A 26203-nucleotide genomic window follows, 5' to 3' on the forward strand; every position below is an offset into this window, starting at 1 on the left:
CACCCAATTTTAAAGAACACATGTAGAAAATTAAAATATTTGCTTCAAAAATAATAGTTTACTTTTTAAAGTGGGTTTCTTTCACAATAACTTCTAAGCACTTACAACTAAATAAGAGGAATAACTATTGCAATATGCTCTCATTAAGATGTAAATTGATTCCCAACCACCACTCTGCCAGACATATACTCATGGCCTTCCTACAAATGGATAGCAAAGAAGCCATTTGAATCAGAAACTTTTTAAATTGAGAGTGACCTGGCAACAATTAACTGTTCTGGTAAGAAAATAACCACAGAAGTCAGAAGACACTGTAAATATTTAAGCCATTTTCCCAAAGCTAACAAATTGAAAGGAACAGCTTCTTTGTGACATGGAAAGAGAAATTTCTACTGCTACTTTCCTCACAGGCTCTCAAATCTCAAGAAAAAGACAATTGATAATTTTCAGAGTGCTCAACAATGTGAAATCAAAGCCTACGTACAAATTATTTATAGATTACCTTTCTTCACCTGGATTAGCAATCTTCAGCTACTGAATATGTAAGGGAATTCACTTCTTGAAGTAAAATATTCAAATGCAGAACTGCTGCTATTTGGACCTAATTATCACCACTTACAAACTACATCTCCCAACCTCAAAAAGCTCAATTTCCTACAAGCTCAACAAAGGGTAGAACACAAATCTGAATCGAGAGGTTTTGCATTCCTCATCTCAGCCTGTGAAATCACAGCTAAACAAAGAAGCTGAAGCAGCTGCAAGAGCAAAGCAACAAAAGCACCACCATGGCAGGGAGCAGTAACAGCTCACTCTTCTACAAAAAGGTTGTGTTCAAAACTACCCTTGAGAACGTGGTGAATCACCAGCAAGGGAATGAAATAATATTAAGGGAGTATGGAAATAGCAGACAGCAGCTTGTTCAGACCTGCATTCCTGGAGAGGCAAACAAACATAGTGGAAATGAAAAGTATTGCAATTAAGTACTCAATTTCAAGACTGGTTAAGAAACACAGTTATCTAATGTTTAAGCATTTAAGACTCCAAGTTACATTACTGTCAGCAGTTAAAAGCAGCTTCTCCTTTGAGAAATGAGCAGGTTATATCCATAAGCTTTTGCAGATGGGATATTACTCTAAACCATTCAACATCCAAGCTGCTTTAAGCTACCAGTCACATACACTGAAACAGACAATTTCTTGACAGAGTATTTTAAATTAATTGAATAACACAGAATAAGACATTATTATGCTTTGTGTAGAACTTACTTGTATGTTCCAAACATGCTTCAGTTCTAACTCCCATTGTACACAACTGTTCCTGCTCTCTATTATGCAGATTTTTATCTGTTAGTAAATACATCCTTCATGGCTGTCAACAACAGCCATAGTCAGAATTCGGACCTCTTCCCTATTCTCCTGAATTAACCTCTTCCAGCATGTTTGAGGCAGAGATTATTTTGCACCCCAAGACTTCGAAGATACATTTCTAGTTGTGATGATCAGGTAATAAATGATTTGCAAGAAAAGCCAGGAAGAAAAGAAGAGCAGAAATCGAAATATCCATGATTATAATTTCACATTTGACAGATTGCTCAGATTCTTAGTTTCCCCAAGAAAACCTGCAAGTCTTTTTCCCAGCTACCTCACCAGTGACTTTGGTCATGCTGCTTTTGGTTCAGCAATAAACCTTACCTCATTCTTAAGGGCTATGTTAACTTGCTTGTGATACACCTCAAGAAGCTCTTCAATGGAAGACCTGCAAGAAATAAAAGCTCTTGAGCACAAGTACAAGAACAGAACAGAACACAACCTTGGTCAGGAATTCAGCAGTGATCAGCACTTGATTATTAAAATAACCACAAAACATCACCTTATGATAGGCTCTCTGAAAGGCTTTTCTACTTTGCAGAGGTGTTTGGTTAGATGTACAGGTGTCTTGTCATCATCTTCCTGCAATAAAATATGAGGTACTCAGTCCAGTTCTCACCCTTCTATAACATGCATACTGTTTTAGAAAATTAATTACTAACACCTGGGGTGTTGAAGGGGAAACATGTAAGGTGATCTCTTCAAAGAGGAAAACAAATAACTATTTAATAGCCTGTGAAATGTGCACACACGGGGACAGAGGGAAGAAACAGCCATCAAGTGCCCAACTTGATGCATATACCAGATACTCCTTCCTTCCTCTTTGATGATCTGATACATATTTAATTAAACTCTTCTCAAAAACTGTTCCCAACTTTTATTTAACTCTAAATTTATTCCTTCTTTTTCAAGCCTCAAGTTTCGTCCCACTGTTAGCATACCTTTTCCAGGTATAAAATACTTGGTTCTAGTAAGAGGCATTACCCACATTTATGTAATCTGCCTTGTGAAAATTCAGTTATGTATTCCACTTCCTCACAGGATAAGAGGATAGCATCTCCCACAGCAGGCAGGCATGCTCATTTGTCAATCCCACCAGGAGGTCACACCCTGGGCCCAGCACAGCCCTGCAGAGCAGGAGCACTCACTGTCCGTGCCAGGTCGCTGCACATCCCGCTGTGGGTCAGGAGCTGCAGGCTGATGTCCGTGTCCCACTTCCGGCAGTTCTGGATGTACTCGTGACTTCCTATGCAGTGCTTGCTGAGAAACAAAAGCAAGCACAGTCACAACCAAAGCAGTGCCTGCCTAAAAACTCACACCAAATATTCCAGGCAAGTAAGGAAAGTAAAGTATTCCATGAAGTAAGGAAATGGTGAATCAATCTGCATGCCATCCTTGGTCTGATTTTTACTTCTGCACAAGTTTTTATACACCACTGCAGACACCTGTACTTGTGCTAAAGCTCTTAACCACAGTGGTTAACACTGAAACCAAACATTCTAACCCAGAATGGGGCTTTTTAAACCTTTGGTTTTGGGAAAAAAAATTACAACAAAAAAACCCCAAAAATCAAACCAAGAAACAAACAAAACCCTGCAAACCACAACTCCCCAGTTTATTAGAAAACATTTATCTTTTTTTTTTTTTTTCCACTTTCTGAGATTTGAAGAGTGGTCAAAAGCTACAATACAGAAATGTTCTAGAAACATGCATCTGCATTAGAACAGAGTTGCTGACAACCTACTTTGCTGTATCCCAGAGCAACTCCAAAAACTTCTGATCTTTGTGCACAGTGACTCCCTTACACTTTTAAGGTTTCTTTCACACATTTAATCACTAGAGATACACTTTCCAGTAACTGTGTCATGAAAAAGCATGAAATCAAGTATTAATGAAAAAGAGTTTGCTTACTTCTGTAAAACTTCTTCTTGGCCACAGACTTTCAGGATATAGCTGCCAATGTCCACTTCATTCAAGTCATCATGCACCCAGCAGAGTGCCTGCATTATTATAAGCTCAACAGGGGAACTCACTGTTTAAAGAAATTATATCTAAAAGTTAAATACAAATCTAGAGCGAGTGATATTAACTACTGCTCACTCACAAATTGTAGCTATTTAATGAAATTGATTTTTATGCTTGTAGAGAAAACTTTTACATTTCTATTATCACCTAAATTTCATGGTTTGAGATCTTCACTTTTCTCTCACAAAGAAAGTATCTCATGAAACTTGACTGCAATTACAAAAAGACCAAAAAATCTTTAAAAAATTAGGATATAGTGTAGTCACTTAACCAGAAGTACAAACACAGTCTGCAGGATAGACTTTTTCTTTCTTTTTTTAAATTTTATTATAAATTTGTCCTATTTAGCAAGGTCTTCAAATAGGTTAGTGATCCCAGAGGCACTTTCAGTTTAAAAAAACACTATCTGAAGAGTTGGAGATTGAACTCTATTTGTTTGGCTTTTGATGAACTGAATATCAGCTGCAGCTGAGGCAAATCCTACTGAAAGTCCTTTCCCCTTTTTCCTTTCCACTTGTCCAGGGAAGTTTCTACTTAGTACAGAGCAGATCTCGGTAAGCATCACCAAGCCTGTGCAAAATGCAACTCACAGCTGCCAGTACTTTTGTATCAGGCTCCAAATGCTTTTTGGAAAATAGTCTCTCTTGCATCCAGTAACTACAGAGCAAAAAAATAATCCCTGTCAAACCCAAAATCCATTCTCCCACAGCCACCAGCTGTCACCAACTAAAAATACAGATAAGTTTGAATGAAACAAATGCTTAAATACAAAATGCTCTCTAGCCCTCCCTTCTCAGTTTCTGATGATCTCCTTTAAATCATTTGCAAATAATATCAAAGTGCCTCAAAATTCTGTAAAAAACCTGTTGCATAAAAGCAATTTTATATTTTGTCAGTACCTTCAGAGCAGGATTTTTATCCCACTCCAGGGACCTTCCTGATTTTCTCAATTATTTTTTTTTTAAGAAAGAAATATTACTACTATGGTAGATACAGAGAGGCAATGCCACAATATTTTCCATAAGATAACACATGTGCTTCACCTCATTAACAAATGATTAAGTATTACAAGTACAGATGTATACAATTACATATTAAGAATGACATTGTGAAATTCAAGAACAAACAATGATGGGAAGTATAAATTCATAAACACTTGAAGTAAATAAGACTTTAACTCATTATTGGGTGAAATGGCTGTACTACCCTCAGCAGAGAATATATCTGGGAGTTGATAAGAAAAAAGATGCAGTGATAGTTCATGCAGGGATAGTTTCTGTGCTGCAGTCACAGGCTGCACAAAGGTCTGCCAGCTCTGTGAAAATGACAAAGATGTTGCCACCTTTTCCCTGCCCTACATCTTATTCAAAGACATTAATTTCTTGCTGACACACAGTATTTGCTCAGACAGCGTAAACTTAAATGTAAAGTCTAATAAATGAATGGAAAATGAATCCAAATAAGCTCTAAAGTTCATCCATTTCCCTCGTGGGTCCTTTCCACAAAGAGATGTCAGAGCACTGAGAGGCTGCAGTTCCTTTGAGCAAGACTGAAAGCCACACTGAAGTAAAGCAGCTCTAGCATCAGGATGCCATTCTTGACCAAGAAGAGAAGGAATTGAAGGTAGGGAATAATTTTAAATACCCTCATTACTAGTCACATAACACCTTTCACCAGCTATAGAAGACAAATAGTTGAACTGTGATTATTTCAGCAAAACGGGAGTAGAAAGTGCAAAGAATAAAGTATGTTGGGTTAGAACACAAAACACATTCCAAGCTAGTCACAAAAAATACTAGAAATAAAGGGCTGAAGCCCTAGCACTTTAGCTACCCTACCAAAGCCTTCTGTAGGAAAGGATTAAGCCTGTAATATTAGCAAAGTGTAGTCTTAAGGATTAAGTGCAGAAACCCTTCCTATGCTATATTTACAATCCACCTCATTTCTTAACAAAAGATTATTAAGCCACCACAGAATAAATGTAAGGTCCAGCAAATTAATATAGAATGAAAACCCTGATGCACTGAGAGCTTGTTTTTCCAACAGAGCAGCAAGTTCATGTGAGTAACAGAAAAAGTCCAGATCTTTTGAGAACAACCAGCTCTGAAGCACCTACACGTGTTAGAGATCCAAATGATAAACCCTCACAAGTGATAGAAGTATAGAGGCAAAAAAGTTTATTACCAGTTATTTTATCAGCCAGAACTGCCAGAAGTTGACAGCCTGCAGTTACGAATAAAACCACTGTGCAGTCAAGGCTGCACAGAGAATATGAATCTATGTGGTACAACCAGGCAAACCTCAAAGGTCCACCCCAAACCAATATTCCTGGTTACCCACAAAACTGGGACAGCCAGTTGTGGCACATGCAACAGTATTATTTTAGTGTTTGTGTTCATAAGTATGTATTGAAGGCAAGTAATATATAGTTTTAGTGTTTATTCCTATTCTCCAGCAGCAGTTTGCCTGGATTTTTAGATAGCCTACAAAATTTTTAAAATATGTTAAGAGTGTTGAAATGAAAAATTAAACATTAAAAATCTCAGTCCTGGTGTCATTATCCCCTCAATAACTATCAAGTCTTGAAAAACTGTTTTATTCTATCCAGCTATAGACAGAGGAGGTTTGCTGGACTTTCCTTTTTTACAGTCAATATTTCAGTTTGTTATCTTCTAAATATTTCTGATGGAGGCACTGACCCAGAACTAGGCCTTTCCTCAGTTACCTCTTCCACATTTCCCACAACCAACTCCTGCCCCTGAGACCCAGGGATTACAAAACTGAAAGGCATTGTCCTAGGCTGAGTGTACAGTCTTTCACAAGCAAACTCCAACTCATGAAGCAGGAACATACCATCACATGTGAAAGTTACTGGTTGCTGGAATTCTTCGATTTCTATTGAAACCTTGATACTGGCACTCTCCCCGCTTATATTTCTTTGCAGCATGATTGGACTCAGCACAAAACCTGGGTTTGTTTGCTGATCAGTGTAAGGAAACTTGGTCCTCAGTCTGGAAGAAGAGAAGGTTTATGAAACATTGCAGTGGAGAAGCCAAAGACTAAAGCAAAATAACATGGTAATAACCACAAGGCAGAACAGTAAAGACTACCTTTGGCTCTCTACCTAAATTGCATGTGCAAAGCACCATTTAATTTTTCTACTCTCAACAGGACATTGCCCACAATAATTATAAAACCAGTAGTTAGACAGGAAAAAAATCTTAAGTGTATAATTAGGCAGGTCTTCCACATAGCTTAAAATATTTAATAGGTCAATTCTTACAGGACATATCCAACTTCTGCAGAAGTTAAGCTCTAAAATAGTTCTTAAAAAGGTAATCCTCAGTATCTTCTAAAAGTTAGTTAAAAAAAAACCAAAACCAACAAAAGTCCTCACATGTTTCAATTTTTTAGAAGTTTAAAACTTAGATACCATGCAGAAGGTAGCTATTCCAAGCTATGAAAGCTGAGGAAGAGGCCTTAATTGAGGTAAAGGCTTTTATTTAGCACACAAGCAGTATAGAATGTTAACCTACAAGTGAATAAACCATACTTGGAAAGCTGCTTTTAATCTTCTGCTATTTAACATGGATAAAATAATTTAACCTTAAACTTCTGCCAATATTAAAGTAATACTAAAGGAATTAAGAACAAAACTACTCTATAAGGATCATTTATTCCATCATCTTGATTCTGGACAATAGCAAGATCCTCCAGCAAGAGTCATCCAGTTCATAGTCCATCAGTATTTTAAACACTGGCTCTTGAAAGAAAGGGCAACAATTAGATTTAACCAGGAAGTGTTGCAACAAGTCTGCCCTATGTGAGCTTTGTCCTAATCATCATCAGTAAGTTTGCCATATATATGAATTTTCATTGCTTTTGTGGAGTTTCCTTTTCATTTCACAAACATTCCTACTTTAAAAAAGTTAGATTATATCATTGAGATTCAAAGATATCTATTTCCTCCAATTATTTCTTGAATTTTGATCTCAAAAGGAAAAAAGGCAAGAGTAGTTTGTCTTCCCTAAGAAGAACTAAAAAAAAAAAATCTCTCATTAAATTGTGGCAGTAAGACAAAAAATATGCACAATCTTTAAGAAACTTCACTTTATCTTTAGGGATCAAAGCAGAGACAAGTCTAAAGGCTTTATGCTATAGAATTCCAGTTGTGGAAGCAACAAAAATAAAAGCATTTAAAGGTTGGAAATCTACAGAGTGATAGGACTTTGTGAGGTGTCTCAGCTAAAAAAAAAACCAAAACAAAACAAAAGTCTTCAAATTCTTTCAACAGAAATTGTAATAAAAAACAAACAAGACAAAGAAAAACATTTTGAGGATAAAAAGGATAAAAACAAGGAAAAGTGAAAGTCACAGGACCAAAATAAGAAAGAGGACATATGATAACATAATAATCTTAGTACTGAAGAGCTTAACAATTCTGTTGCATTCTTGAAAAAAAATAAACAAACCAGGACAAAACCAGGAAAAACTGAGATAAGAAAAGGAAAAAGGATACATACTGAAATCTATCCCATCAAGAAAAAAAAACCCAGGACTGTTCCTGTCAAGCTAACTGCAAATGAATCATTTAGCTATTTTTTTCCTCTTCTGAAAGTTAATTCATATTCAGCCACTTCTTACTTCGTAACTGCTTCAGAAAAAGCTGACAGTTCTTGATTCTGCCCTTCAATTGCTTGGAGAAGCACGTTTTCTGTCAGCGTGCCAGTGGTCCCATTGTCTTTCTGCAACTCAAAGATAATACAGGATTTAAATAGCTGTAAACATATCCCTAAAGCCAGCAAAGCCACATGCAGCTGACAGCTTTTCATGAGTCTGAGGTTTACTATTAGTCTTATGTCTATTTCTACACGGCGAAAACCATGTATCACTACTAACTTGAAAAGTATAGATTCACTGGAGCAGCGACTGCTTGACAGCAGGTCATTTATTTGTCAGCATCATTATCAGTTAATGTTAAGTTGCAAGCAGTTCCTGAGCTCTCAGCAGTGACCTCTTGCATTTGGATTTGGCTAAATTCAGCTGAACCACAGATGGAAGAAAAACATATTTTTCCTCCAGTTCTGCAATTCAAATTCAGTGTAGTTCCAGAAAGAACCACTACATATCACTGGTGCCCATGATTATCTCTTCCTACAAAGCAGGAAAATACAGTTGAACACTGGAAGGAAACAGCATGCAGAACATGAAACTTACAACTAACCCCATGGAATCAACTTATCACTGCTTTAATCTTTTATGCCAAATGCTCCCACCACCTCCCAAAACTGAAAACCACAATCTTTAAAGTATCCAATTCGAAAAGCAACTGCTAAAAGAGAGCTGCAGTTTCAAACAGCAAAATCTAATAAACTTAAAAAACCCAATAAAACCAAAACAACAAACACAAAACTTCAGCAGATTTTAAATGTCTCTCTTTTCTGATCCAATTCACAACACATCCATACAAAAGCTGGAGTGAGCAAAAAGCAGAGAAAAGTTGGAATAACCAGTGGAACTCAGCTGTCCATAGTATCACAACCACTACTAGCCTGAAGGATTTGTGAAGCTCCTGCCAGATGCTCCCTGGAATAAATTACATGACCAGTTAACATCTTTCACCCAAAGATTTTACAATGCTTATAGAAACCTTCCATCCAACCACAAGGCCAGGAACAAAGCAGACTGCACTACAGTTTTTTCTGAAAATCACCACAATTTATTCATATTTGAAGTAGTGATTAACTACTTAACTAGTATGTGGGTTATTTATCATTAGCCCAAGTAGTTAGCTAATTTCATTAGAGTGTATCAGACAATATAGTTAAATTAGACTCTCAGAAAAGGGGTCAAATCTGAGAGAGTCACATACTGTCAGGTCTTTTCCTTTAAGCACTTTTTTCCCACAAATTAACTTCTTTAAGCAGTACAGCATAAACTTGGAGCAGCAAGACAGAGTTTTTCAGGAAGGGTTTGGGGGAATAATCCTGACTTGTTATAACTAAAAATATACTATGAAGAACATATAAACCTGGGGTAAATGGGGTAAAATACAAGAGAAGTGTCAAAAACAGAGCCTATATAACTCAGCTTTCTATTATACTGAGTAGAAAATTATTTCAACTAGAAAATAAAGTAGAAGCACAGGATAGGCAAAAGAGAGACTTTCCAGCTTACATTTCAAGGATACCCAATTGAGAGACTCATCTTTAAATCTATTTATTTTCTTCTTCAATAAGTCAGCAGAAACAACCCTGCTAACTCACAGTCTTGTATCATCAGCTACCTTCACAGGGTAGAACTGGAGTGTGATGCCAAAGCAAGTCTGGAGGAGCACAAGTGGAAAGTAAATCTCGAACTGGGCATTCACTGCAGAAGTCTGCTACAAACTATGAACTTGTTTGAAAAAGATGGTGATTTAATAAAAATTAATTGCCTACAGAATTGATGTTGTGGTGCTATCACAAATAAAGCAAATGCAATAAAAGAGTACCAAGCAGGATGGCCCTGCCTGTAATGAGGGTTTATTCATGCTGATGTACAAGGCACGTGGTACCCTGTGCTCTCACACAGAGAGCTAAAATTCTCATAAGTCATCTTCAAAAAAATAAAAAAGCAAAGAGAAGCTCTCACACAGAGCTTGCAGTGAAAGCTGACAGAAAGTCACCATCTCTTGTAACATGTTGAGGTAAATATCAAAATGATTCTTTCATCTTAAGTACCTGCTGTTCCATCCTGAAAGAAGAGCATTTGCTAAGAGCTGGTTACAAATGCGTTCTGCTGAAAATCAGATGACTGATGAGGAGGAGAGCTGAAACAGCCTTTAAATACAAAGTGGCAGGAAGGAAAGACCACATGTGAAGGCAGAGCTTGAACTTCATTTATGAACCAGTAGTCAGTACATGACATGCAAATAGCAGGAGACTGAACCTTATGAACAGGAAAGACCCTTTGAAATCCTACATTCTTGAAAAAAACTGGAATGTATAAACCAGATTTCATTCAGGACCAGTCAAACATTATTTCCTACAGACACCGCCTGAGAAGCACTGATCCAGTGTAGCCCAGTCATCAGTCAGGGGTTAATTACAGCCACCAACCAGCACTGAAAAACTGACAAACACCAGGTGACATAGCAAACTGAGAAGCAAACTACCATAGAGCCCAAATTTACATGCGTCTCCAAATACTACTAAATAACACAGCTAAAATACCACAGCTCAACAGCAAGTGGGGAAAAAAAATTAAGTCAGACCCAAGAGCTGTACACATAGCACAAAACCAGAGATAAATGGATTTTTTGGGTTTCAGGGTGGTTTTTATTCCTTCTCCACTGGCCTTCTATTGAAGTTTTGCCAGAATACTGACACCTAACCCAGAAAAAAACAGGAAATCAAATAAGGGGCCAAAAATTTCATTTCAATGGAAATTTAGACAGCCTTTTAGGCCACAGTCTAGTAAATATTCCTATTCCTGAGGAAAACACCTCCTCCTCCAGCTTGGGGATGGGGAGGGAAGATGTAAGGAATTATTTGGAAAATATCCTTGAGTGATAACAGTTGGTTTTTTATGGCATGTCCCTAGCCCATTAAAAACACCTAGAAAAACAACACCTAAGATTTAAAACATCTGTAACCCAAAGTCTCCAAAGCAAACAAATAGTTTAATTCTCATTCTCTAACCAGTTGCTACAAATAAATTTTTTGGCCATTATCACACTTGCCAGGGTGCTGGCTTTTCCACTGAAAACTTCTCCACTTCTCTTTTAGTCTTTGTACTCCAAAAAAAACTCAAAACCCAGAAGTACTCATATCCACTTTCTAGTGAGCTGACTAATATTTTAAAACACAATGCGTGCGGTTTTTTTGTGGTGGAATTATCACAGAAAAAAATTAAAAATATAGAAAAAGTTAAATAACCTTCAGGTCTTTTACTGGACTTGGGAAAAAGTAGGATGCCCTACTGGGGTGTAATTAAGCAGATGAGACTGTGACAGTATTGATCACCTGCTGCACAGTTTGCTTTTGACACAAACTGCATGTGCTCCATGGTCAAAGATATGAGTGCCATAACTAAAGCCCCTGCTGAGAGTTAGGTCTTGAATGTTTCATTAAAGTGATCCTAGAGAAGAATCTCTCAAACATCTTTTTGCCCTGTCTGATAAAAGTAACATCACACAAAGATGGTATGCCTTCCTCTAGAGCAGAAGTACAGTGTTTCTGACCCAAGAGCCACTCCACCACCCAGCACAGTAGAACCAAAAGTTCTGTCTAGCATTCCTACACAGAAGGAAAGCTTTCTACTCACAAAAGAGAATTACTGTGGTCTTGTAAAAGGCGAGATAAAACTTTCAGTGCTTAGCTTGACACCTTTTTATTTCACAGTATCGCGTGAATTGCTCATAAAATTGAAATATTTATCAATCTGATTTAGACACTTAATTGCACTGAGTATTATTTCTATTTCTTACTGGAGTGTTGAGTTGAAAAACAGCAATATCCCCAGTAAATATGGAAGGATTACACAAGGGCAGAGGTATTTTGGGAGATAATTCAGTAGTAATGTTCAATTTTCTGAATAGCACTAATACATATGCCATAACATCACATTATTTGGACACTGCTCAAGCCAAATAATACACATAAAATAAATAACAGACCTTAAAATGTCTTTAAATACGGTCATTAATCTTTACTGTTATACTGCAATTTCAAGATACTGATTTACATACCTGTGATGTTTGGCCCTGTAACTTTGCAAGCTGAGTTGTTCTCATGTTTAAGGACTGACTCCTTGTGACTGTGGCTCCAGAAGATTTCCCATTAACCTTTCTTTCCAGATGACAAGTTAGTAACAGCTTTTCTTCCAACAGAACAGCATCCCACGGATCTTCAGCAGTCATACTTGAAGGCGTCTCTCCATCACCCTCTGCCTTGTTTAGAGTCTCCACAGTGTCCACTTTTGGTTTACTCAGAGGATCCAAATCCAGCCAGTCGAATTTACTGACATCCCCGCAGCTCTCCGAGGCCGGCAGGCTGGACACCGCAGACTTTATGGAAGTCATTTCTAGGTCCGTGCTCGACTTCCCGTTCCTCAGGAATTCTGAAGTGCTTGCAATTTTGTCAAATACTTTTGCCATTTCTGGTGTGAGTACTGGAGGGTACAAAGGCAGGCCTCCATGTGGATGGAAAGGTGTGGTAGCTGCCAGGGGGTAGGAAATGTATTGTGACTGTCTAGGAAGACCAAGATAAATAGGCTCTCTAGGGGGATAGGACGACATACTTGGATGGAACCCATTCTGAAATAAACCAGTCTGTTTTGTGTAAGAAGCTGAGGTGTAAATAGGAGGTAAAGTGCATGTCACAGGTGCTGGTATTCCAGGTGTCCACTGTCTCCTCTGACCCGTGGGCCCAAGATAAAATTGTGAAGACACAGATGGGCTCAAAATAGGACTTGTTGGTAACGTAGGTACTTTACTAGATTCAAAATTGTCATCCAGCAGCAGTTTCTCTAGTTCAGCATGAGTAAGCTTCTCTATGTCAATGGTACTTAGTTTATCTTCCATGCTCTTGGCATCAGCCTCTGGAAACACCATGAGATCATGGTCCTGCTTGTTATGAGTCTGTGCTTTTTGTCTGGGGCTGCTTAAAGAATGAAAGGTTTGTTTATTACCAGCTATACCTCTTTCTTTCTGCATCTTGGCTAATGCCTCAGCTTCCATCTGCAGTGCCTCCTCTTTGTCCACATCTTTTGACCTTGGGGCTGACAGAGAAGGTGAGGAGCGCTGTTTGAATCCATTGCTGCTGGATATCTGGGCCATGCCGCAAGAGCAGATGTCCATGTAAAGCAGCAGCACTTCTCTTGCACTGGTTGTCTACCCTTGGCTTCAGAGCGGATTTAGCAGACCTGAAAAGGAAATGAAACATGAGAAACACACGCAACACATCGTACGTGGACAACTACTGTCACACACCACCAGCTGACAAAGTTGCACATGTCCTTCAGAAACCCAGGATCTAAAAGTTTGAGAAAGCTAATTTTTGTTTCTCTGAGGGGAGGGAATGTCAAACTTAAAAAGAAGCCACACAAATAAATTCAAGGTCACTGAATTATACAAGACCCATTTGTTTTTCTTACTCTGCCCACTGGTGCAGGTAAGCACTTGGTTGCTTTTTGCACCACTAGACCCAAGACACACAAAAGGCACCTTCAGGTACGTAGCGGTTTTGAGAACTGAGCAATTACACAGGTGCAATCTTGGGAGTAGAAGTCATTCTAAAGACTATACAAATATAGCATTGATAAAGCACATTATCAAGAGGACTTCCACCTTACTTCACTAGATTACAAAACCAGACCTTTCAAACTGCTGTACCATGATTGTAATGGTCATAATGACACTGAAGGACCTCTCTTCCTTTGGAAAATATTGTACTTTACCCTCTTAAAAATAATGCTTATGAAATGATAATTCTTGGACAAGCAAAATAAGCTCTTTAAGTACAGCTGCTCATTGACTAATCTCTTTAACAGCCCTTTACAGGAAGTGTCATTCACTTCTAGGTAAGGAAAGAAACTCCAAAAGGTCACTTTTGCTTAAGGCCACCACCAAGAAAATGGTATTTTATAATTCTCCAATTCCAGTCTTGTGCTTAAGACTATGATACAACTTCCCATATTCACCACAACATCTATGCAGACTCTTTATTAAAATAATCTTGCAAGAGATTATAACAAGAACTGTATTATTTTTCAGCGCTATTTCTACTTTATTCTGCAGCTTTTTGCACACAGCCAGGTCTGAGCCCAGGAGATAAGATGTCTTCCAGCAACAGCCAGCATGCACACTGAGTAGCAAGATAAAAATCAGGAATAATGAGTTTCTGCTAGGAGGCTTACATAATCAGCAATCCTCATTAAAACACAGTTTCACTGAACTAGATGAACCTTATAGATGGAAATCGTTCTCAGTTTAAATCATGTAACAATCTACAAATTAAGAATTCTCTGCAGCAAATAAGGCAGATAACCCAAAATTCTTTATGTTCTCTTTCAATTCACACCCATTAGAAGGGTTTGGATTTTAGACAGGGTTTTTTTTTTCCCCTCCTTGAATCAAACCAGCGAGATGTGCTTCAAACAAAGTGACTGTATTCCTCTGGACTCCTCACACAGACAGCAAGATTCTTAGCAGATTTATAACAGATTCTTTAAATTCTTTAAGTCTGGCCAAGCTTTTGTTTTATCTACTTCATTTCAATGGCTTATAGTGTGAAGGGCAGACATCTTTGTAAGAGGTTCTATACATTTCAGCTCAGTCTGAAGACAAATCCAAGTGAAACCCTTCACAAAGCAAAATTAAATAAGAAATGATGTTACAGTTACCAAGACAAGGTTTACACAAAAGCGGGTGTCTTCAGAAGGACTGAAAGAGACAGTGACAGACTAACAGAATTATAAAACCCTGAAAACCACACAACTCAAGTCCTGGGGCATAAAGTCTTAAGGAGGAGCTTTGAAAGTTACAGGTATGAATCAATCCACAGGATAATGATGTAAATATTCAATGTAGATGAAGTCTACAGAAAAAAATTGACACCAGAGCCTCTTCTGTACAGTATATGAAGCTGCAGTGTTTGATACCCATTAAAGCCATAAATAGTGCCACTAGGAAGAAGTCTTATCCTGTCTGCTGTCTATCTCCAGAGCTCAGCATAAAACACAATCAGGAAATAAATTTTAAAAACCCAAAACTATTTTGCTGGGCTCCTTTATAGACAATGCAAGTCTCTGGTCCCATTAATGGCACAAATGTGGCCTTCAATTATTTACTACGCTCCTGTTAGCAGGACAATCATACTAAAACTTCTCCTGAAGATGTACTGCATATTTTGTAGATGGTCTAAGCCTACCAGCCACAGATAATATCCTAATGAGAAGTCTCATATACTTGACACCACCTTCTCAGACTGTCTAGAAAGCTAAGCTGGCTTTAATCTCCTCATTAACTTACAGCTGGTTTAAACTGCTATGCCAGATTTTTAGATGCAAGAACACCCTGACTTACAAAGTCCTCTCAAGAATTCCTGCTTGGCTTTTTCACGAAGCAGCAGTCTGAGGTAAGTGCAGGTTGCAGTTTTCAGAGTCTTGCTGTTGCCTAAGGATTCTTAAGAGCAGCTGGGCTTTTTCCTGAACTTTATTCAAAAAGATAAAATAGAATCATATCTCCCGAGACCATTCAGAACTGCTTGGGCTACAACTGACAAGATCATCAATCCATTCAGGTGCTGCTTGATAATTACAAGTGATTTTTTCTTTAGTAGATGAAAAAAAAATATACAATCTTCAAAGTATTTATATAAAAACAACAGCCAGCTCTTACAGAAAAAAAAAAGCCTTATTTTTCTGTTGAAATCGACAGCCTTGGTCTCCATATCAGCAAGCAGTCTCCTGCTCACAAGGAGAGTCACTGTTCCACGAAGTCACAACTGCAGATAAACACACATTCCTCAGCTCTCAGAAACATGGGGCACAGCTACCACAGCACCTTCATTCACAACATCTAGGGAATCCCAGTCATGCAATAACAGCTTGTTTATCTCACTATTTCACATTGCAGTATTTCACAGTGCTGTATTTTGGTCCGTTTATGACAAGCACACTTGCACTGACAAATCCAGTGACTTACAGCATTCAAGATACAAGGTTATTTTTAGTGGTTATCTAAAAAATTGAATTTCAGCCTTATTCTTTGTAAGACAGCCTCAACAGCATACATACACATAATATGATTGCTGTATTTAAGTCCTGTCCTTGGGAAACTTCTAAAGTCAGTGTATAAATTTCTATCAAATTTCATAAGCAGACTGCAGGTTTTTTTCAAACAGTTTGACATAAAAAAAACCTGATACAAAAAATCTTACGAAATTGCAATAGTTTTGGTGAAGCTTTATCCTGTATGCCAGTTCTAAGCAGTAAATTCATATAACACATCAGAAGAAAAGCTCCCTAGGCATAAGCATGACTACAATACTGATAGACCTTTTAAATGCTAACCATGCAGCATTAGTTAACTTTTTCACACAAGTTTAGCTTCACTTTGAACCTCTCACTTTGCAGCCATTTAAGTTCAAAGGCAGAGAGGGAGCAGAATTTAAACTTCTCCAACATTTACAAAGAGAAGGGCAAATTCCATCAGGATCATCTATGAGCAGGGAACTCCTCAAACACTCAGAAAAGTAAGTTTCAATTCAAATCCTGCAATCCTGAACCATTACTGACCAAGTTATAGGAACTCACCAGAAGTTTGCAACAACTGGAGGTCATTGAAGACCCAGAAGCGATCTTTACAGAGCTAGGACTGCTATCATCTGAACTGCTGCTCACTATTTTAAGTAACAGTAATAATCAGTTTTCAGCTGTCAATCTGTTCACCTTCAAGAGCCCTCCTCTTGCCAAGCACTCTAAGAATGTGAGAAACATTCCGTTTATTTTTAAAGGAAAGCCAGAAGCAATTGAAGAGATTATAACAGAAATTCAGAAGCGACAAAACAATCCCCTACCCCACTTATTTGTCCTCTAATTTTGAAATCAAACAGACACATTCATATTTGGGTAAAGTCACCACATTTCCACTGCTCTAGCAGAACATCACCTGCTTCCTTTAAAAGTGGGTCTAAAACCTCAACCACACCATTTATCTACAGCCCTGACCAAGGGTAATGTGTCTTGCAGTCAGATTTCACTAACTTGGAGCAGTATTTCCTTTCTCAACCAGCTGTGATCAGACAGGAGTCTGCAGACCTCTTTGGCTCCAGTCTAGCAGAGTTTCTGCAAGAGCAACACTTCCTTGGTAACAATTATACATAAATGTGTTTAGAGCCTAAAGTTAATTTGATCACTCAAGTACCTGTGTACTGTTATATAATTTTGAGTATTGCACATCACTCATTCTTTCAGATGAGTAAAATACTCTTAAAAAAAAAAACAGCAAGAAAACTTATTAATACTCAAGAACCAAGAAACTGCAAGATGCCTGACCATCTCCTTCAGATCAAAGCCTCTACATGGAATGGAAATTAATTGTAAACCAGATTTTCACTTAGACAGGCTTAGATTAAAAAAAAAAAAACCACAAACAAACAAAAAAAAAGAACTAGCCTAGCAAATACATAAAATGGAAGCAGGAAGAAATTTCTTTCCAATAAGGAATTTATAGTTTTCTGGTAAGAAGCTTCGGGGAACCAATACAGGACATTACATCTCTACCAGGACAAAGACTCCCAAAATCAAAATTAGTTTCCTATCTTAATGAGCAAGGGATGACTTCAGCAGACATAAATCGTTTTACCTTAAGCAGAGGTAATCTCACCATCTGCTCATGTCCATGTTACCATTCTTCTCTATTTCAGATGAGTTGCACAGCATTCTTTTCAAAAACACCCAAGGCTTGTAATACCCTATTTATAATTTGTTCTACGCAAGCACAGAACATATAATTTGCTAATTTCTTTACAAGAAGTACTTTATAGCTATCAGAAATCAGTGCACATGAATTCCCTGGAGTCCAAGCACTAAATACAGAAGCAATGATAACAAGTCAGGCCATTTCCTGCATTCCTTATAAAGCAAGGCCTTGGCATACAGTAGCCAGCGCTTCCTCAAAACAAGTGCAATTTTCAAAGTAACTTTGAGGTTATTTTGCCATTAAAGAAAACAAAAATAAAAATACTTGAAGCATTTGCCTCACATTGGATCATAGCTAACTTAGGAATTAACAAATCTTGCCTGCATACCAGAGACAGTAGCAGTTTTATGGGAAACCAGGGAAAACTTAGCAAAATATGACAGCAGTAATATACTGTGGAAAATATTAATCATCTGCGAAGGAATTCATATCCAGACATTTGCCACAGCAGGAAAACTCCTTACCAAAAAAAAGAAACAAAAAAGACAAGAACTTTGATGTTCAGAAGCCCTCTCAGCCAGATGCATTCAGATTGCTAAAAACTGAGAAAAAAACCTGAGCATGACATGACTTCTTGAAGTAAGGCTGTTATTCTTTTTAAATAACGTTAGGTTTAAACTGGAGGTTTTCTCAATAACAAACAGTTCTGAAAGGTCAGTGTTAAAGTTATACAGTTCTATCACACTATCTTTCCACTAAAAACCTAGTAGCTTCTCTAATCCAGTCATTTTATTAAAATTCGCCTCCCTACATATGAGTGCCTCCCTACATATGAGATTAACACAGTTAACTAGAAAATTGAATCCATTTTGTTTCAGCTCATATCTACAGAACCTTCAAAGACAATTTTACTAGCTCAAATACAGCTGCAATTTTTAATTGGGCACAAACCCCTGAACCAACACTCATTTCATTTGTTTTGCTCAAATAATTCAGATCATAAATACCTAAGCAGGAACTGCATCTCTTCAGTCTGATTTTGAAATTTCATTTACGCCTAAAAAGTACAATTTCATCACAAAACCTTTGATCTCAAGGGCTAGGCAAGAATAGGATGTTTCTAGCACTAGAACAGGAAGTCTCAGCCTTTAAGGTCTTTCAACATCAGCAACAAATCCCTTGAAAAATCCACCCTCAGCTGTTTCAGTGCTTATAAAAATTTATGAACTATTGAAATCAATTTTCACCCAGGACACTGTGCAGAGGATCATTAGTAGACATGGCACGCTTTGTAGCTGCTGTTAAATTTTAATCTTCAGGTTTTGATCAATGTTTCAAGAGAGACAAAACATGGATGCATCTGTCATGATGTTCCAGGCAGATCTCAGTGAGGGCAGCTACAGATACCTACAGATCATGTGTTTCCCATGGCCACACTCTTCCCTGCAATGGTCTGCACCACTGGCTACTGCAAGCCCTTCCATCAGTAGATGTGGGTACAGGCAGATTTGGTACAGCAGGTTTGCAAGCTTACTCAGCACATTTCTGCTATTATACTTCTCCCCTCAAATTCTGAACCTAACCATCACTCCATTTAGGTCTGTTAAGAGATGGGAGTCATGAAGATAATTTAATTCCATGTAAGTTTCATAAAAACAAAAACCCTGACCCTGCCAAGAACACTGGGTGTCATAGCTAGAAAAAAAACTGTAGCATGAGCTCCTATAACTGGACACTGCAGATTCTTCACCAGGATAAACTTTACAAATGATTTAATCATGGCAAGAAGTCCTTAAAGCCAATCAGCGGAAGACACAAATGAACAGGAAGCTTGGCATGGGTTTCATCAGCTGTAGAACTACTCACCAAACTTTGCATCCCTGTATTTCTCCCTATTCTGTTCTCAGCTCTCTAACAGCATCCTCCTATCCTATTCCTGTCCAGTATTTTCTGGATGCAGGTACCAGAAAAGAGCAAGAATGAAACTGATGGCATCCCAGGCTGTTCCATTCCGATGCACTTGGCCAAGATAGTTTTTTCCATGCCTTACAGCCAAGCTTATTACCCTCATTGTTTGACAAAGGCTAGGAATTCTAGTTCTGTTGCAACGTTTCTCCTTACAGAACAATGCTCTCAATTCCACTCCTCCTGTTTCAAAAGTCTGCTTTTTAAACCTTCGTACTGGTTCCCTTGCTCTACAGACACCTCTTTAGTGGTGCTTTTCTCCACGTCACCCTGACGTACACAATCCCTCCACCAATCCTACTTTTCAAAGGCTACTTGAAAACACTCAGGCAATACAAACTTTCAAGAAGAATCAACATTAGCTGCTGGCTTAAGGGAAGGCTTTTTCCTATCCTTTAAGCGAGGTCATTGTCCCAAATATTTTGATTCCCCAGCTGAATAATTGGTGCAGTAATTCCGGACTTGCAAAGTAATTTTATTCTGGAATATCACTTTCATGGAACAATTAAGGCTGGAAGGGACCTTAGTTATTCATGCACTGTGGGGCCTGACCCCAGCAGAGCATAACAAATTACCTGGAGCATGTAGATAAACTAGTATTTGCATTAAGCCTGATCCCAGTGGTACTAAACGAAAGACAGACAACATTTTAAACCACATATCCAATTTTATCAAAACCACAGAAATTGTCTAGTGTAGGTAGAACAGAGAAAGAAGAAAGAAACAAATGTGCTGTCTGCTTTAATTACCACAACAGAGATGCCTAAACACCTTCCATATATTTCTGTAATATTCTGCACCATAGAGAGAGGACCATCTTAAAACCCCAATTTTTCCTAAATTATGTGCCTGAAGTAAGCCCTGCAGATACCCTCCGTGTGTCACAAAACACTGAAAACACAGCAAAATGCAGGAAGCTCATGATGCAAGGTACAGAGGCTGTTAGCACAGGGAGATGAAAACAACCCTCCCCCACAGAGATCCTATTTTACTCGCTGTGCAGCAGCGCACAGCATACACCTCCAACAAAACATCACCAACAACAGGCATGGGGAGGAAACATTGACACCTCAGCTGTGGCCCACACTTCACTCTGTATCACTGTATTAGTATCACCCTACCAGTCTAACCTAATGCAATTCTGCTGCAGTAGCCAAATTATTTCCACCACTTGCTTCAGCAGCTGTGTTTCCCCCCAGGCAGGAAACTTGCACAGTTTCAGATATAACCAGCACACCTCATATTCACAGGAGATTGAGCAGAATTGCTGATTACTAACTGACAGAAGAAATGCACCGTTCACGTGTACCTCCGTGCTTTATCCATCAGAAAATACTAAATGCTTATCACATGTATTGATTCAACAATTACAGGGTTTGTTTGGGTTTGGTTTTTTTACAGTACACAGGCAGAGAACTGAACAGGGTGGCTACGCTCAGACCAAAGGTTCATCTCATCCTTATCTCGTCTCTAAAGGTGGCTTTGGAAATGCAAATGGGAAAAAGCTAAACCAACACAAACACTTCCTCAAAATACCCTTCTAGTCTCCACTAATTTGGCACTTGAGTACTTCCTGAATCCTGAGGTAACTTCTTTAAATGTAGACTCTTGATGAACTTTTTCATCAGGAGCCTGTTCAGGTGGATGCTGAACTGTGGCAAACCTCCAGCTCCCACCTTATAACAGCACTGTCACCACGCTCTGCTCCTCTGCTGTGACTAAAACCTAAGCAGAAGATCAGATCAGTTATTGATGACCTGTTCTTGATCAGTCCCTTACAAACTACAACACTGATGCCTGCAACCTCCATTATTTCCTCTGGGTCACCATGCACTAAACAACCTCCAGATCTGAACCAGTGACATTCCCTTAGCACAAACACCTCAAGGTCCTCACGCACTACACACTGCAAGCTGTGGTTGGGTTTTTGTAAGTCATGTTTTGTTTGTAACTTCAAATTACAAGTTACATGAAACATGCATACATACCTTCTCCCTCTTACTTCCATTTCTTCCCTCTGAAGTCACCATAACTTGGACAGCTTAATCTTTGGAAATACTTTCAGGCTGCATTTCCACAAAGTTACAGATTGAAGTAATGCTTCTCATAACTTTTTTTTTTTATGTGAGCATTGACGAAAGCATTTCATTCTAAAACTTTTATAGCTTAAGTGAGGCTTATCATTAATGGCACGCTTTGAAACATTTCCTCCTTCCCTTCCCTGTCCAGTCTGGAAACAACTTCACCATTCTTCTCACAAACTTACATCACACCAACCTCCTCACCTACAAAGGGGCTGGATGATGCTGTATTAGATGACTAATTTTATTGATGATAAAGACTGAACCCTGGTTCTGGTAATTAATTACACATCCACATCTTCTGCTTAAAATAGAATAATGTTTACACAGTTACACATCCATAAAGCCAACAACTTACATTTGTGTAACTCTCTCTCCTTTTTAAGTTTGTTGTATTATCCTCAAAACAAATAAACACCAAATAATTTCTGTACTGACTGCAGACATTAAAAGGCAACACTTCTAAAACAAAAACAACAAAAAAAGGAAGATCTTCACCTGAATGTCTTTAAGGCTGATGTTGTATTTTATGAATTTTAGTCATGTCAGTGTTGGACTTAAACTGGCCTACCCACCAGTGCTACTTCACTGCAATTTTTGAAGCTCCCACAAGGCAGCCTTAAGAGCTGTTCAAGAGTTTAGAAGACAAACAACATGTAATCCTGCTCTAATAAAATTCAAATCTAGCATTCATTTTTCTAAATAACCCCATACCGTCTGGTTTTGGTCCCACATCAAAGCCTAAGACAACAACAAAAAAAGCCTTCCAAAACATCACCTCAGCATTTTTATTCCTTAAACAACATTTTAATCCAAGTGTCTCCAGAGAGGCAGCAAATACAACAGCAACACTAAGAAACATCACCAGTTTCAATTTAGTTTGAGAAGAAAGAAACAAAAGAACACAGAATCAGAAAGTAATTTTTTTTTCTTGACATTTTGAAATGCATCATTTTCCACTTAAGGCATTCAATTTTCTTTGTTAGTACACAGAGAGCGACTCAAATCAGATAAAAAACACTAAATAATCAATTTCCATACAATGATTATATGTCCTGATGAATCTTTATGTTTGAGTTCTCAGGCATGACAGCAATAACTCACAGGAAAGAGGAACCTCAAGTACATAAATCAGGGTTACTAATGCACTGTAATTAAGATAAATCTATTCTATTAAATCAATCAAAATAGTAAATATTTCCTGAGATTTCATTTGTATTTTTCATAAACAATCATCTCTAAGAGATGTAAAATAATATTCAAATACAGCACATCATTTAAGAAGATGAGACTCTAAATAATCTATTACTTATCTGGTTTGTGATCCTCTCCCCAAAAGGTCATTTAACTTCCAGTATTTGTCATTTCTGCCTGTGTTCTCTCCCTCTGCCTTTATCTTCTACACAGCTTTCTTTCACTGGTCCCTCATTCTTACCAGTTTTTCTCCAACTTGCTTTTACAAAAGAACAAACACAACCCCAAAAAAAAACCAGAATTCAGTGGGAATTATAATCCCTTTCTCCCCCTCCCACAAAAATGCCAAGTGAGGCAAATTTAAGCAACTTCTCTTTCTCCCAGATACATAAAGTTTTTACAGGCCCACTCTCAGGGCTGGGAGAATGAAGCACACAACTGCCTTCAAAGCCAACAAAACCATACAAAAATACTTTTGTCTGTCTGATTTCATTTCCCCTGCCCCATTTCTGCTTCCCCTTTGGATTCTTCATAAATCATCCATCACTACTACTCCTGAACACAGCTTATATTCCAAGCAAGTATTGCACAACATCTTGTACAAACATCAGACATTTTTTCTTACATTTTCAGTTCCCTTTGGGAAGAGATCTGCATTAAACATGCAATGTTATCAGTTAAAACCTCTGCATCTTTACTACAAATCAGTTTAACTGTGCTATGCTCTAGTTCCAGGCTTGTAGTAAGTAATACAATGAGTAGAAAGACCACCAGAGTCTCCTTTTCTTCCAAACGCTTTTCTTTTGACTGCATCTTGCTTCCACATCCATCCCCCAACAACAGCATAGCTGAAGTGGGAGGTTACTTGTGCTAACAAAGGTGCAGGAATACCTTTTTTATTGTGTTGATACAGAATAATAAACTAGATCGAGCCAAGAACAGCAAGGCACTCACAAACTTCCATGTATCACTAGAAATATCGGCAAAGCTCCCGGAGGAAACAGCAGAGCTGTTTAGGGATCAGCTCTGTAAACATCCAACTTTTCTGGAACCACAGCAACGCAGCAACCCGGGGCGGGCGAACCCCTTCCAAAGCCAACAAGGTGATGAACAAAAAGGAAAGGTAAACCTGCTGGGTGTCTGTAGCGACCGCCAAGGTGCCCCCTACGCCCGGCACCTCCCGAGCGCCCCGCTCCGTGCCGCTGACAGCTCCCCGCCACCCGGAGACTTCACCCCCGGGTCCAAAAAGCACCTCCGGCACCTGCGGAGCCGGGCAGCAGCTCCGGACGGCTCCGTGCCCCGAGCGGCGCCGCTCCAGCGCTCCAGACACGCAGCTCCCGGCTGGAAGCGCTTCCCGCAGGCAGCGCCGCCGCCGCCCGGCTCGGGGAGCTCGGGAAGCCGCGGGACGGGACGGGACGGGACGGGACGGGACGGGACGGGACGGGCCGTGCGGACAGCGCTGCCCCGGGCCCGGGCCCGCCGCTCGCAGGTGCCGCCCGGCAGCGCGGGCAGCACCGGGGCCGCGCCGAGGCCGCGCCGGCAGCGCCCGGAGACCGAGGGTCGCGGCGACCCCCGGGAGGGGCGGGTGAAGGGGGGCACGGCGGGGAGCGGAGCCAGCGGCCCCCGGCAGGGCGGGGCCGGGACGGCGCGGGGCCCGCAGCTCGCCCCGACCCCCGGGGCTCCCCGCGCCTACCTCGGCCATTTCCCCTCGTCCCTGCTGCTCCCGGCGGGAGCGCTCCAGGCTGCGGGCAGCTCCCCCCGCTCCGCCGCGCTGCGCTGCGCTCACTTCCGCCCGGCCGCGCGGGGCGGAGCGGGGCGGGGCGGGGCGGGCGCCGCGCCGGGCCCGGCCCCGGGGCCGCCTCACCTGAGCCCGCCGCCGCCGCCGCGCCCCGGCCCGCGCAGGGAGCCCGGCCCGCCGGGGCGGCCGTGAGGGAGTCGCGGGGCCGGGTGGCGCTGGGGTGACTCTCCGTCATTTCCTCCCCTTATCGCCCGATCTTCCCAAGAATGCTCGGCATGACTGGGAACTTGCCCAACGCACCAGAAACGTCCGTCGGGGGGGCTGGAGCCGCGCCGCGGACACAATGGACTTCCTCAGCCGCCGGCAGCGGGGGAAGGGCCGGGACGCGGCGGGGACGGGGCCGAGCGGTGACGCTGGGGAAGCCGGGGAGCCCCCAGCACAGGGGCTGGGCTGCAGGGATGAGCACCACCAGCAGGGATGAACACCACCAGCGCTTGCCGGTGGACGACCCCGGTGGTTTGGAACACAGCATTTTGCTTAACTGGCTTCAGATACTACTTGGCCGGCAAGGGCAGATTCCTGTTGTCAACTCCAGCCTTCCTGACATACCAAGACGTTTCAGAAAGACCAAATATTTTGGTTTGACCTTCACAATAGCTTCAAAAGAATGAAATGCTTTGGGTATGCCCTAAAGTATTGCATGTGGGATTTCATACAAAGTTTAGACAATGGGCCTTTCATAAGATCGCATTAAAAGCTGTCATGGACATTTAAACGTAGCAGTATTGTTTTTAATGTAGATGTAAAAGAATTACAGAGGGAATAACTTTATATTCCATCCACTCAGGGATTACTTAAAATAAGAGTAGTATTCAGTCTATGTCTATTGGTACTTCATTCTGCACTTTTAGCGCACTGAAATTCTGAAAAATACAAAACACCTAATGAAGCATAGAAGACACATGAAGACACATCAGTTTAGAAGCTACAACATAAATTAATTATCAAAAATTAGTCAGCAATACATTGCTGGCAGTCACATTTTTACTGTGGATATATATAACCATCATTTTAGCATCTAAGCATTTTCTATTGGATAGATCTTGACTTCACACCTTTAGGGTCAATGAAAGCCCTTGCAGGTGACTTCAACATGAGCAAAATGGGGACTTGGAAGACTGACACAAAATGTGTTTCTGGAGAATCATCACAGACTGACTGTAATTACAGATTTAAAAAAAAAAAAATATTACCAGAGTTCTTACTACCCTTGCAATCTAAGCCATCAGGAATTTTTCAGACTGACAGTTATTAGGAGTAAAAATCAATCCTTTCTAATGCCATTCCAGTTTTGACAATCAATAAGCAAATTCTGCTCCAATTCTGAACACAGAGTGGGGCATCAGTAGAAGAAATCCACTCAAAA

General features: G+C 39.9%; 1 protein-coding gene across 4 annotated transcripts in view; it reads right to left on the reverse strand.

Moving 5' to 3' along the window:
- Positions 1 to 25536, reverse strand: part of PIK3C2A (phosphatidylinositol-4-phosphate 3-kinase catalytic subunit type 2 alpha) — a 49859-nt gene extending 24323 nt beyond the window's left edge. Inside the window, exons 1-8 of one of the 4 annotated variants that reach the window (XM_038137795.1) lie at positions 24733 to 25536; positions 12124 to 13298; positions 8037 to 8137; positions 6246 to 6403; positions 3279 to 3399; positions 2516 to 2627; positions 1870 to 1949; positions 1692 to 1755 (exon numbers count right to left, since the gene is read on the reverse strand). In XM_038137795.1, coding sequence (XP_037993723.1) covers positions 1692 to 1755; positions 1870 to 1949; positions 2516 to 2627; positions 3279 to 3399; positions 6246 to 6403; positions 8037 to 8137; positions 12124 to 13233 — 1746 coding nt within the window. In that variant the 5' untranslated portion in view covers positions 13234 to 13298; positions 24733 to 25536. Of the gene's footprint in view, positions 1 to 1691; positions 1756 to 1869; positions 1950 to 2515; positions 2628 to 3278; positions 3400 to 6245; positions 6404 to 8036; positions 8144 to 12123; positions 13299 to 16691; positions 16787 to 17742; positions 23927 to 24732 lie in introns of those variants that run through there. The other 3 variants (XM_038137792.1, XM_038137794.1, XM_038137793.1) reach the window with 3 other exon arrangements.
- Positions 25537 to 26203: the final 667 nt, after the last annotated feature.

Source organism: Motacilla alba, chromosome 5 (assembly GCF_015832195.1).
Source record: "Motacilla alba alba isolate MOTALB_02 chromosome 5, Motacilla_alba_V1.0_pri, whole genome shotgun sequence".
Lineage (NCBI taxonomy): Eukaryota > Metazoa > Chordata > Aves > Passeriformes > Motacillidae > Motacilla > Motacilla alba.